Below are 14556 nucleotides of genomic sequence, written 5' to 3'. Positions count from 1 at the left end.
TTTTCTCATAAGAATCCCGTTTTTAATGAAATAACAGACAAGTACTTCTGTGTCTTCAGCTTCACTAATGGCCCTTTGAAACAAACAGGAGATCTCAGGTTATTTTTCCTGTTCTACGACAAGTGGTCGTCTTTTGTCACCCTGATTAGAATAAAGAAAATGAGTAGTTAAAAGAGGATCACTGTGATAAATAGCCTTTGATTGATCCAAACGAGGAGTGAAAGTGACCGCGTCAAAAGCCTCACCGATCTTATCAGAAACTTGATTTCTAAACGTTGCATGTGAGTGGAATTTAGAAGGATCCCTATTAAGCTGAAATACTTTCTTAACCGAAAACTGCTGAATGGAAGACTTTCTAACAAAATCAACATTATGAGCTAAGGAATACTCATAAGCAGTATCATCAGCAGTACGAACATCATTTTGCAAGGTTTCTACCTTATGCTCATCAAGATAAGTGTTAATGTCACTAAGGACGCAATTCTTAAACTCTTGAAGTAATACGAGTTGTCTTAGATTTTGGTAATCTTTATTAAGTTTATTGTAATAAAAGAGTCCAATGTTCTCTTGTCCATTTCGAATTTTCAGCAAGTTTTCAAAATGAGGAAAATATTTATTTATGTCTGTTTCTCTAAAAGGGGAACTTAACTTAATATTCTTGGTAACATCAAAACTTGAATTTGTTTGTCAAGTGGGGATGTGCCTTTCACTTGCCAGCTCTAATTCTTTTAATTTAAACTGATATTCCCTTTCTTATTTCTATCTTTCTCTCTGCAATTCTCTGTCTTCCTTTTGTTTTTTCATTTGTATTTGTTTCTCCTCTTTCTGTAACTGCATTTGCTTCTCTCTCCCCTCTTTCTCCAACAGCAATTTCCTCTCTTTCCTCTTTATCTAATTGCATTTGCATTTGTTCCTCCCCTTTCTCTTTCTGATGCTCAAACTTTCTTAACTCTAATTCCACCTTGTATTTTAATTTTAATTCCATATTAGAGTCTGATACAGACTTACTAATCAAATCCAAAGCACTTTTATCCAAAACATTCTTTTCTACTAAATATTGGACCAAAATATTTTTTTATTTCTTGCTTCGTTTAAGAAGCTTTTGCCTCAGAAAGATATTTTCTGGCAAGCTGAAGCAATTCATCCTTTTTTCAAGGAGTCTAATTGCTCCTGGTAAGATTTGAAATGTAGATCTCCACTTTAGATGATATTGAAAAAGCTTGTTGATTTCACTAAATATTTCTAAAAGTTGAAATAAAACTTGGGATTTTCAAATTGAAAATTCAAAAACAAAGTTTTCTAAAATATTTTAGCAAAATTCGGATTACAAGGACGAGCGCCCACTTTTCCGTTACGAGTCCGTGCTCTTAAAATAAGTAACAGAAAAGAGTGGGAAGACCATAAGTATTGTAAAATTTAACAAATAATTTATTTCTGTAGAATACAAAGTGAAAACGAGAAAAAACAACGTACGGTATTTCGAATTAAATCCCAAAATTATCCAAGAATTACAAACACAAGTCCTAGTAATTTAAAGTCTTGAATAAAATTCAGTAAAAGTCCAGAAAATATCTCAAAACTGAAGTTGATGACGTGTCTGTGATAGCCTTTGATGTGCTGCTGTGTCAACAGTCGTTTGTTGACTCACATAAATATAATTCCAGGTCTGAATTCAGCATTAATTCCAGTTAATGTCTTTATCCAAGAATTTTGTCAGAGCAATTTTGTATTTCCAGAGAAAATAATCACTTAAATTCAATAATTTGAATTTTAAAAAATTCAGCCTAAACTGGTCACATCATAATACAACTTGAAGGTGCTAGATGTTAAAGCACGAATGGTAAAATCCTCACAGTCACAAGATTAGACAGTTCTCAGCTTGACCTCAGGTCACAATTAGTTTTTTCTATTTAAAAAATTACCTAATGGAAAGTAACCTTCTAGAATGATATAATGAGCCTTGTTTATTTACAGCACAATAACCTGTAGAATTCACTTAGGAAACTCCGAAAACTCGAAATAAATAAATATATTTACTGCTTCTTGTTACCTGAATAATAATCCTGATATTAAGCTCATACACATGGACAATAATTTAGCTATGTCTTAGTTGTTGAGATAAACTTAAATAAAAAAGAAAATCAGGTCCAGCAGAAATGAATTCAATTTTGGACAAGGTCAAGTCCAGAATACAATGTTACATTACAATAACATATAATGAAATAAAAAAATTTAAACTAACAAACAAACAATTAAATTAAATTTATCACATAGTCGGTTCACTTTGCCTATAGTGCGTGCAGTTTAATATTTTTGAACATATCAATTTATGTGATTCTGATTGGTCCAAATAAGCCTATGAAATTATTGTGCAATATTCTCTTTACTGATTGGCTGCGATCGTGAGAAAACGTTTTTAACCCCGCCTTCTGGAATTTTTTGTTTTCATTGAACGTTTTTGGCCACCATTTTTAGTCGACTCGCGAAAGGAATAGGGAAAAAATGGTCTCGTCTGTTTCAGGATTGCCAAATTACGCCCACAGGGATTTTTTATGTCATGTATAACATATCATAACATGAAAAATGTCAAAAACCCCAAGACAAGAACTATTACAACAAGTAAAATTACGTGTATTGCTCAGATGATAGCGAGGATGAGGGTAAGGATGGAGGGGCGGTATATCTGTAGCATGGAATCCACTTTATATACAAGCTTGGTTTAAATGTGAACTTACTGAATTAAATAAATTCACCTTTGTGCACAGAAGAATGTAGACATAAACCGATCTTCCCAACTGACAGAACTTTATCCAACCTCAGCATATTTACGCGTTAAATATGTGATGCAAGTCCGACTCAGAGAGAGATTTGTTTACGTCTTCTGTACAATCTAATGTTCCAAATCAAATGCTGCAAATATCCGGTCACAAATACATCACAATAAATATGTGTATTTCTGCATCCAGTGATCTTCTTTTCACAAAAATATCGCAACAATGTAATGTTTAGTTGTGATGTAGAATTTCAACGTAAACATTGGCACTGTGCTGTGATGGCCAACTCAAACCGGTACTGTGCACCGTATCAAAGAATATGACATCACACGCATTGGACATTTTGTGTTGACAAATGTTTTGTCTTTTGTAAAATGTTCTGTTTATTTGGATGGACGCTTGTTCTTTGATTGATAATTAGCAAAACAAAATTGCTAAAGCTACGTTAAAAATCCAAATCATATACACACGCATCTTATCTCTAATTTTATTAAACATTAAATTCAAACGTTAATCTAACAGTATTTTCCCCCAATAATTTACAACAAAATAACTTGTAAAATTGAAAATTGGGTAAGAACCATTACATAAGGTCAGGAATATAAGTGAACATGAAATGTTTATTCATTCCAACAAGGAACAAGCAAAACCTTAAACACAACCTTCAACCTAAATCTTTTGCCTAGAAATTGACAGAAACAACTTAGTAAAATGGGTTGGAATGTATTGAATAAGGTCCGGCATATGATATTTATAAAAGTGACATCCAAATGTAACGTTCTTTCCAATAAAAAACAATTAAGACCGTAATATTAATGCCAGTACAGAGCAAACCTTAAACCTAAACTTCAATCTAGAACTTGTCCTAATAAATTATAAATTTCACAACGGAAAAGTCAGTAACATTTGGAAATAAAGTATTGCACTAGATCATACAGATACTGTTTAAAGTACAGTTTCCCACAAGCCTTAAATAAAACCTTAGACACAAAATTTAAGCTAAAACTTGGTACCATAACCACCGAACCCACCCACATCCTGAAAAAGGGGAAAATCAGTCAAACTGGGTACAATTATTAAATAAATTCAGAGAAATGTTATTTATCACAAAGAAGTGACATTGTAAATGCATATTTTCCGATAAGCCATGAACAAAGTTTAAATACAAATCGCATTCATGTACTTGGCACTGTATCTTTAAACCCAACACTGAGAAAGTTGAATTTCAATTTTTGGATTGAAATAATGCAATAAAGTAATTACAAACCCTTGCTTTCATTGAACTTTAAGTTAAAGCAATGAATTAATAGAGAAAATAGGAGTGTTGTGCGTAGGGGCTTCGAACGCCACCACCTCAAAAGACAAGCCACATAAACCAACAGCAGGAATTTTGTTGGACAGAGCAGCCAAACTCGACAAGACTGTTACATGAAATGGGGCATGGAATGTGAGAACGTTGTACGAGTCAGAGAAACCAGCACGCGTTGTCAAAGAGATGGATAGGTATATATGTTGTAGATTCAATGAATTGAGTGAGGTTCGAGAGGCAACATCTGTCAAAATCACAATGGAGAGGTATATGTTGTAGATTCGATGAACTGAGTGAGGTTCGAGAGGCAACATCTGTCAAAATCGCAATGGAGAGGTATATGTTGTAGATTCGATGAACTGAGTGAGGTTCGAGGGACAATATCTGTCAAAATCACAATGATATCGGGACAGCTCTTTCTCAACTCAGAACTGCTAACCTAGAACGTTGTGTATGTTGAGTGTCACAAACACATCAGCCTTACACTTAGTAACCCATATACTTAGTAATGCATATACTTAGCAATATGTACACTTAGTAATACATGAACTTTCTAATACATACACTTAGTAAAAGGTGAACGTAGTATTACATACACTTAGTAATTCATACACTTATAAATACATGTACTTAGAATCGAAAATATACTTTAAAAAGCATATAAATTGCTAAATAAGTTAAGATCCATTAAATACAAGCTGAGTACAAATTCATTAGATATAAGTTTCCTGTCATATATTAGGCCTGTACCGGTATGAGTAAGCAGATGTTGTCTGGGATGTTTGTTCATCCTTTGTTGGGAGAAATTGCACGTCAAGACAAAATTTATGTAATCGATAAAACTTGTCAGCATCAAATGATAAACTAGAAATAACAAAAACAAAAAATAGAAAATAAAAACCTTTGCCTAACTCTTCTATTTTCACATGGAACACACTAACTGAATGTGGCAAACGGAGCGGGAGTTCTCTACAGTTTAAAAAGTATATTACCCCACAACACAATATCGTTCCTTGTTGTTATCTTTCTGGTGACAGCAAATACGCTATGATTCATAGTAGGATCAGAAATGAATGTAGCGACCCTAAATATTTGTATGTCAATAACCTGCCGAATAATCTCCTATGCAATTGTGGGGTAGAAAGAAAAAGGGCACAACGTTATATTTTTATTTGCACTCGATACACAGTGCAAAGGCAAATTACAATGGTCTTAAGAAAAGGTTCGTTGCCGACACTACATACACTCATCTATTTGGCTCACCTGAACTCAAAACTTAAAAAAGATTATCTTCAGTTGTTTTGTTTTTTTTTATATAAAAAAGTACATTAAAGGTATATGTTGTTCAGTTAATATTTTTCATAAAGTACAATTATTTCTCAGAAAGTACAATGACCAATTGATAGTTGATACAGGGCCGTAGAGAGCGATCACGGGCCCTGGGGTAAGAAACACCCGGCCATCTTCTTTTTCTTGTTGAAACAAAAGTTTTCTTTTACAAAATTAAAACGTGTTGTTCTGTCCGCGTGGGTTCTAGTTTCAGGTTTGCCACCGTGGATATGTAAGGAGGCTTGCCATAGCTTCGCGTGGGTCGTTGGTTTTTCCCGGGATGTTTCCGGGTTCTTCCTCCATCAGATATACTAGCCGCCATGTACATCCTTTCATGTGCTGAAAAATGGCGCAAAACACAAAACAACAACAACAACAACAAAGTCAAACGAAGAGATCTTATACAAAGATCAGATATTTTATGTAATTTATGAAACATCGTATGCTGTAAGATAACTTATATAGTTTATGAGGCATGTAGTTTGTTGTTGTTGTTGTTGTAATAATAAATGTCAATTTGGCTTGCCCAAAGGAACACATTATTTGATGAAAGATTGATCACCCCAAGTTAAACATTGGTTATATTCCATACAAATAATATAACTTTTAAAAATATTTTTATTTATATTCTTACTGTTGAGTTCTTGTTTTGAAAAATATTTTTTACTTTTTACTAATTCCTTTAATCTGTATATTGTATGGAATATCATCGGGCACATGTTTGCAGATTATAAAAATGTCACCGTATATAACAATCATATATCACGCCCAGTCAATATTTTTTTTCCACATTTGTCAATAATTGTACCCTTTGTTGTTCAGCAGTCCACAGACGAATAAAGACAGTTTTTAAATCGTCGTTTTTTTTGTTTTGTTTTTTTTTTTTGTTGCGTTTTTTATGGTAAAGATTGACATGAAAATGAGACTGTAAATAAATGTATATAACAACGTTATCTCTTAGCAGTTCCGTAAGGACCAAAAATAACATGGTATGTTCGAAAAGGTGAATGCGCGCGCAGTCTGTTGTTGCGCTTACAAGATCAAGGACGACGATCAACAAGTGTACTTTTAATGTTGTCGAATGCTAAACGAGGAGATTGTTTTTATTCAGGTTGTGATAACAGGATAAACAGCGTGTAATGTTAGGCGAAGCCAGAGACAGCAACTGTGATGGATCTGTCAAAACGGAAAGGTTTGTCGACCATTTTCAGTCGCTATGCACGTAGTTGCTTGTCGCACGGTTTATAGACGAATTAGGCTATATTCTCGATAGGTATTAAAACTTTTGGTATAAACCACAGGTGCGCGTATAGTTGCTTACAATTTACAAATTAATCATATATCTACTATATTTAGTACATATATGAGTTATAGGTAAATTGTAAGCGACGATACGAGCCCCTGTGGTATAAACCAAAGGGGCTTTTATATGTTTCTTACACTTTACCTAAGCCGCTCATGTACATATATGTATATGAGCCACAGTGGTATAAACAATGTAGAGTACTTTTCAGTGTTTTGTAGCCTTTATTGTTCATATTGGCGTTTCATAGTTTAGGCCACAGAGGCTCGTATCGTCGCTTAAAATTTAGAAGTACATACATTAAAAAACTTTTTTTTGTTATAGAACATTTATAATTTATAGGTATCATTTAAACAAAATATGAGCCCCAGTGATATAAGCACTATAATGTCAAATTTAAAATTTCATCTCGGGTTCATATAATATTTTTGCGAAGGTTAAAATATCAAAAGTTGCATATTAACAAATAAATTATAACCCATTTCATGGTTTTTGCTCATAGCAGTTGTAAAAAATAGTTACTTTATTGCCTGCCAGACAAGATTTTGGTAAAAAAAGTGAGCATTCTTTGCAGTGTATATAATAAATACAAACCTGGTAAAGGAGTGGGATTTTTTTGTTGTTATTTTTTGTTGTTTTTGGGTTCATTCTCGAAGCAGTCACTAAATAATATAACCAGACTGTTCTTGTGTCATAATTTACACATTTATGTTGTATATAATAGTGGTTTAGGAGACCATATTGAACATAAGGATTTCAGTCACACTTTTAGCTTATAAACAAAGTTTACTGCATGTAGTAAATATGGGTAAAACCAACATTCAGGTGAACAAACTGATGAACAGAATAAATAATAAACACCTTTATTCATGTTTTATTCATGCAAAAGTGAAAAATAAATGACATTTGTAACAACTGGCTCCTTAATTTTCAATTTTCAAAGAAATCAAAATGAACAATGTGTCAATAGACTGTCCATGTATTTGTGCCTTGTGAATGCCTACCTGTATGAGAAATTTGTTTAATTATCTCAGTAATACATATATATATAAAAAAATCTTCCCCGGATTTGCAAATTTTTTTTTGAAATTTTGTTTCAGTACTGTTTTACTGTATATACTGTTTCAGTTTTACCTTTTTTATTTTATTTCATAGATGAATTTGTGCTGTACTATTTTTATGATAATTATATTTGAAAAAATGTAAAATCATGATGAAAGGACAGACAAATGGAGATGTTTATTTGTGAGGATTTATGTTACCGCAGCCTGAACTGGCAAAACTGCAACCATATCTGTACAAGATATAGGTATAAATTTGTGTGAATTTTGTTTAGCTACATTAATTTAGTAACCAATATATATTGAGCAAGTACGATATTGTGTTGTAGCAATGAAAATAATGGCATAAATATTGTTACATCTACCAGCAGTTCAAGGGAGAGAACTGATATGCATTTTGTTTAAATAAAACCTTTCCTGCGTGAAACCATCATCTGTCCACATCATTTCAAAGTACCTTTTCTCAGAACTATGTCAAATTCTTACCATACAGTATGCATTCAGAGGAAAGCTACATGGTTTATGTGGATGATGACATCAAATGTTTCACAATCTATAAGATAATCCAAAAAACACTAAAAGAATGGGAGCACCATAAACTGGGTTACTTGACCTGTACAGAAATAATAACATGGAAGCATTCTGTTTGACAGAAGCTCCACCTTGCAGCATTGTTAACATTGCATGATACATTTAAAGAGAGCTTAATAAATTTTTACTTTTATGCTCCCAAAGCAGCAATGATAGTAAGACATGTTTACCTCTCAGTTAACAAATTACCACTCATCATGAGTTGGACACGTCTTACTCAACTCTCATAGCTTTACAATGAATGCAAGTCTTGTATGAAACACCAGTTTGAAAAAAGAATGGAATAGAACTCTTCATACCAGAAATTTTGAATGAATAGCTGCAGTCAGTCTTTATGTCAACCATGCATTTAATGTTGAACCAGAGCTGTAAAAACTCACTTTGTGAATAATGTTTCATGTGGTCTTAATGAAGGTTTAGAAAGCCATTAATTCAGAGCTGTGACGTGGAGAAATATATCTTTATTGCAAATATTTGCAGTACTTTTATAAATAAACACACTATCATTTTGTAGTAGAAATAATGACAGAAGGTATTGTGTTTACTCAAAATAGTAAAGTTTACTTACAAATTATATTTACAATAGTGTTTCTTACATGTGTGTATGGACACAATATCATTTCATTTATCTATAATAATGTTGTAATATATTCTTGTGAATTAACACATTATTAAAAAAATACTGTTTATTTGCATTAGTAATCTAAGTGGAATACTATTTTTGCAAAGGATCTCATTACTGTTGTGAATAAACAAAGTATGACATTGCAATTTTTTTGCAAAGGTATTGTAACATATTTGCAATATTATTGTTATGAATATTGACATTATGTTTGTATATTATATTTGCAAAAAGTATTGTAACATTTATAGAATCATTGTCAATATTGACTATTGTTATATATTATATATATTTTCAAAAAATATTGTAATGTATATCATTGTGAATATTGACAATATTGTTGTGTATATTTCCAAAATTATTTGTGTGTATATTTGCAAACATATTGTTACATATTTTTAATATCATTGTGAATATTGACAGTATTGTTGTGGATATTTGCAAACATATTGTAACATATTTGCTAAAGTTATGTGACCATTCACAGTAAAAACATTTTCTCCATGTCTATATCAACTGGACATGTAGACCTCATAAAATACGCATGTTTCCACTTATGCTTTGAAAAAGGATTTTATATTTTTTATTGAAGTAATTTAGTATGCCGTATTTGTATGAACAGAGTATACAGTTTACATTTTCTTGTATGTACTGAAAAAAATTGTGTCAGTTATTGAAATCTTTTCATGATTTTTTTTTGTAATTATGAAAATGTAGGGTTGCTGGCTAAATATAGGTTTGGTTGGGTTAGAGGAAACACATTTGGAGAGGGGAGGGGGAGCGGTGCTCATTAGTTTTTGTGTGCAGAAGACTCAGATACCTGAAAAATAAAAATGTAAGTATCCAGATATGAATGTCTTAAATGATACACTTTTTCTGCTAGAAAATCTTGCTCCCAAAAAAGCAGCTGGTCCTGATTCAGTACCCAATATCCTTGAATTCATGGAAAATTCCAGGTATCGTGGAAAATTTCAGGGATGAAATTATTACTTTGGGTAATTCGTAACAAATAGGCATCTAGAGTTTCTGACATCATCTCCTTCATCACAAACTGTTTACACGTCCCTTTATATCTGATTCTAGAAAAATATCAGTTTGTAAAAAAAATTATTTATATAATTTTGTTTTTGTTTTGAAAGAGAAGTTACTTTATTGTAGTGGAAGTAGTAGTAGTTGTTGTTTTGTTCGTTAGTAGAAAAAGAGTTTTTTTTACAACAAGTTCTTTATACGAGGCAAAAGTACATGACCCAACCAAGATGTGTCAGTTTACTAGTCTGGCATAATAGAAATTGAGACAGCATTAAAATGAATAATTTGGCAATGAACACTTGCTGTAGAATTCAAGTACTTGTTATGCCTGAGTGCATCAAAAATGGAGGTTTATTATGATCATTCTGACTTATACTACTGTTATGGCTATTTTCTTTATTAGTAATTCGCTTTCCAACAAATAAGGACTAAACACTTGTTGAAATTCACCAGAATAAATATGATGATAAACATTCGAAAAATTATTATAATGGAAGTAGTTTTTTTTCTTCAAAAGTGGGATATCATTATACACTGTCTTTAGTGTGGTGTAAGTGAGGGAGCCTTATGACTGAGGAATGCCCTAACTAGGCTGTGTAAGAATAATACAAAAAAACAGTATTAAACAATGTAATATGATACTGTAGTTGGTTATGATTTACCAAGAACTGAAATTTAGTGAAGTAAATAAAGTTGTGGTTTTAAAACAAAGCCTGTGTACTGAGCATTCTGATTTAAAAATTTTCTCTCAGCTGCACCCAGGTAGCAAAGTAGTAGATAATGTTTCAGCTTGTGACATATGTATGACTAGCCAAGATGTACTTATAGAACCTTCATTGACATGACTACCATGTGACATGTGTATGACAAGCCAAGATGTACTTATAGAACCTTCATTGACATGACTACCATGTGACATGTGTATGACAAGCCAAGATGTACTTATAGAACCTTCATTGACATGACTACCTTGTGACATATGTATGACTAGCCAAGATGTACTTATAGAACCTTCATTGACATGACTACCATGTGACATGTGTATGACAAGCCAAGATGTACTTATAGAACCTTCATTGACATGACTACCTTGTGACATATGTATGACAAGCCAAGATGTACTTATAGAACCTTCATTGACATGACTACCATGTGACATATGTATGACAAGCCAAGATGTACTTATAGAACCTTCATTGACATGACTACCATGTGACATATGTATGACAAGCCAAGATGTACTTATAGAACCTTCATTGACATGAGTACCTTGTGACATATGTATGACAAGCCAAGATGTATATGGAGCCTTCATTGACATGACTACCATATTCATCCTTGTGTAATGTTTACAAAGCTATGAACAAGAATAAGTCCTGACTTGACCTTTGCATAATATACGTGCAAATTAGGCACTGGACTGTTAAGTTCTAGTCATTGTTTTAGGCAATCAGCCTTTGCATAATATACATGCAAATTAGGCTCTGGACTGTTAAGTTCTAGTCATTGTTTTAAGCAATCACCCTTTGCATAATATACATGCAAATTAGGCTCTGGACTGTTAAGTTCTAGTCATTGTTTTAAGCAAACCCTTATACTTCTGCCATGCCAATTTTCTTGAACTGAAAATTGTGTGGTAAGGATTCACTCCTCCACTTGAAAATGGGAGAGACTTTCTGAATACAGGAGGGATTTATTGAAGAAATAAAAAAGTTTGGGGTTAAACATTTTTTATGTACGTTTTTTTGTGTGTAATTGGTTGATTATTTTGGCATGAAATTTTAGAAATTAGTATGAATCCTGCAATTACGTCCTAGATTGAAACCCCAGTTGTGGTTTATTATGTATCAAAGGGCTGGATTTATTTTGTTTTCACCACTTGATGTGTGTTATACATGGATTAGAATAAAAAGTGGGGAATGTATTTAATAGAGATTAATTAAATAAAATCCATTTATCAGACCTTTGATTATACATGTAATCTGTTATATTCAGTGGCAGCAACACTTTATTTTGTGACCAAATGTATTTGTGCCATTGGGTTGGAGTATCTGATATCATGGGGGATTTTAAACATGATAGCACACTGTGAAGATTTTTTTACTGCTACTTGAGACACATTCATATTGATACTCTGATGTCATTGAAAGACTACATACGTGTTATAAATGATGTCATTGAAAGACTACTTATGTTTTATAAATGATGTAATTGAAAGACTACTTATGTGTTATAAATGATGTCATTGAAAGACTACATACGTGTTATAAATGATGTCATTGAAAGACTACTTATGTGTTATAAATGATGTCATTGAAAGACTACTTATGTGTTATAAATGATGTCATTGAAAGATTACATACATGTTATAAATGATGTCATTGAAAGACTACTTATGTGTTATAAATGATGTCATTGAAAGACTACTTGTGTGTTATAAATGATGTCATTGAAAGATTACATACATGTTATAAATGATGTCATTGAAAGACTACTTATGTGTTATAAATGGTGTCATTGAAAGACTACATACGTGTTATAAATGATGTCATTGAAAGACTACTTATGTGTTATAAATGATGTCATTGAAAGATTACATACATGTTATAAATGATGTCATTGAAAGACTACTTATGTGTTATAAATGATGTCATTGAAAGACTACTTATGTGTTATAAATGGTGTCATTGAAAGACTACATACGTGTTATAAATGATGTCATTGAAAGACTACTTATGTGTTATAAATGATGTCATTGAAAGACTACTTATGTGTTATAAATGGTGTCATTGAAAGATTACTTATGCGTTATAAATGATACAAGTGCCAATCTGGCTTTCATCATGACCATCATGGCTGCCATCTTAAACATCTTATTGGTTTTTCTAATGAAATGATGGTTGCATTGACATTGGGGTTTCCACTAAAATACTTTTATACATGCAGATGATTCAAAATGAAAATGTTACAGATGTGGTATCCAACCTGGTGCCTTGACAATCTTTTTGTTATTACTTCTACTGAATGGACTGTCATATCACACTAGATTTTCACTGGAAGACTTATTTTGATACATTGTTGGTCCCAATTATAACTGGTGCCAATCTGATGTCCAATATGGCTACTGTGTCAGCCATTTTGATCATCTTAATTATTATTCTGCCTAAATAGACTGTTATATCGACACTGGGGCTTTTATTAAGACTTCTAGTAATATAATATGTGGGTGGTGCAGAACAAAAATTGTGCCCATCTGACTTCCAATATGACCATAATGCTAGCCTTTTTGAGTCTTGTTAGCTACTACATGTACTTGTGAATAGGTGGGCAAGTCTACCTGGATTTTCACTCAGAGACTTCTTATAATGTCTGGTTGTAAATGAACATGATCAGACTGCCAGCACATTCACAGTGGTGGCCATTTTGAAATTCTTGTATGAACACTTTTTTTTTGTCATATTGATACAGGTTTGTCACTAGAGCATGTCATACTATTTGTAGTTGGTCCTTTTTGAAAATGTATGTAATGTTTTATTACAGCGTCTCCTGAATGGATGATTGTATTGACATTGGTCTAACTTTTCCATTGAGACACTTACTGCAATGTTTAGTTGGTCCTGTATTAAACTATGCCAATTCAGCTTACAAAATGGCTGCCTTGGTGGCCATCTTCAGAATCTTTTTATGCATGTCTGTACTACTCCATTGTTTTACAGGATGAGTGATTGTATAAGTCCCCACTAAATTGAATGAATCCCCTTCATCACAATAAAGTCCCCACTAAATTGAATGAATCCCCTTCATCACAATAAAGTCCCCACTAAATTCCCTCTTTTAAAATGAGTGCACTGCAGCTGTGCTCATTTGATATGTTGTATCATGAAACCTTTAACATTTATTAGTACCATTACTGACAAAAGCATAAGGCTGAAATGTTTGCACATGTAAATGGTTTAGTATATTTACTGCCTGTAAACATTGTCAAAATTGGTAAATGTGTAAATGAACATCCATGTGAATGTCATTGGGACAGGAACTAAATTTCATTTAAATTATGTATTTCCAGGTCTTTGCTCAAGTGGATTGTTGAGTTGGATTTTTATGTCACTGCTTTTCTTAATATACCAATCCATGATTTTCACACTGGATGTGGCATCACTATGAAAAGAACATTTGACGAGAATTGGTTGTAGCACACACTACAGAACATAATACAGGTTGATAATGCTGACAAAACACAAGTCGTTATTTTTAAAAATCATGTTGTCTAACAGAACCTTTCATTAGTAACATTTTGTTTTAAAGAAATGCTGTTTCAAGGTTGTAAGCAATGGCACAGTTTCTTTGTAATTGTAAATCCTACAAAAGCCATAGGTCCAATACCATTGTTGATTTTATTCATGTCCATGTATCTTGTACATACACAGTGTATATGTGACATGATATAAACTTTGATTTTTTTTTTATGTCCATGTATCTTGTACATGCACAGCGTATATGTAACATGATATAAACTTTGATTTTTTTTATGTCCATGT

At 32.6% G+C, this 14556-nt stretch overlaps 1 protein-coding gene across 1 annotated transcript in view; it reads left to right on the top strand.

Annotated features, from left to right (window-relative positions):
* Positions 1-6463: 6463 nt before the first annotated feature.
* The window catches only part of LOC149798128 (uncharacterized), a 94126-nt gene continuing 86033 nt past the window's right edge, over positions 6464-14556 (top strand). Inside the window, exon 1 of the mRNA XM_089963218.1 lies at positions 6464-6604. Within this exon, the coding sequence (XP_089819344.1) occupies positions 6552-6604 (53 nt within the window). The 5' untranslated portion in view covers positions 6464-6551. The remainder of the gene's footprint in view (positions 6605-14556) is intronic.

The sequence above is a fragment of the Sinohyriopsis cumingii genome, chromosome 6, assembly GCF_028554795.1.
Source record: "Sinohyriopsis cumingii isolate HCF-2022 chromosome 6, ASM2855479v2, whole genome shotgun sequence".
In the NCBI taxonomy this organism is placed as follows: Eukaryota; Metazoa; Mollusca; class Bivalvia; order Unionida; family Unionidae; genus Sinohyriopsis; species Sinohyriopsis cumingii.
The sequence above is the reverse complement of the archived record's forward strand: the minus strand, read 5'-3'. Positions and strand labels throughout refer to the sequence as shown.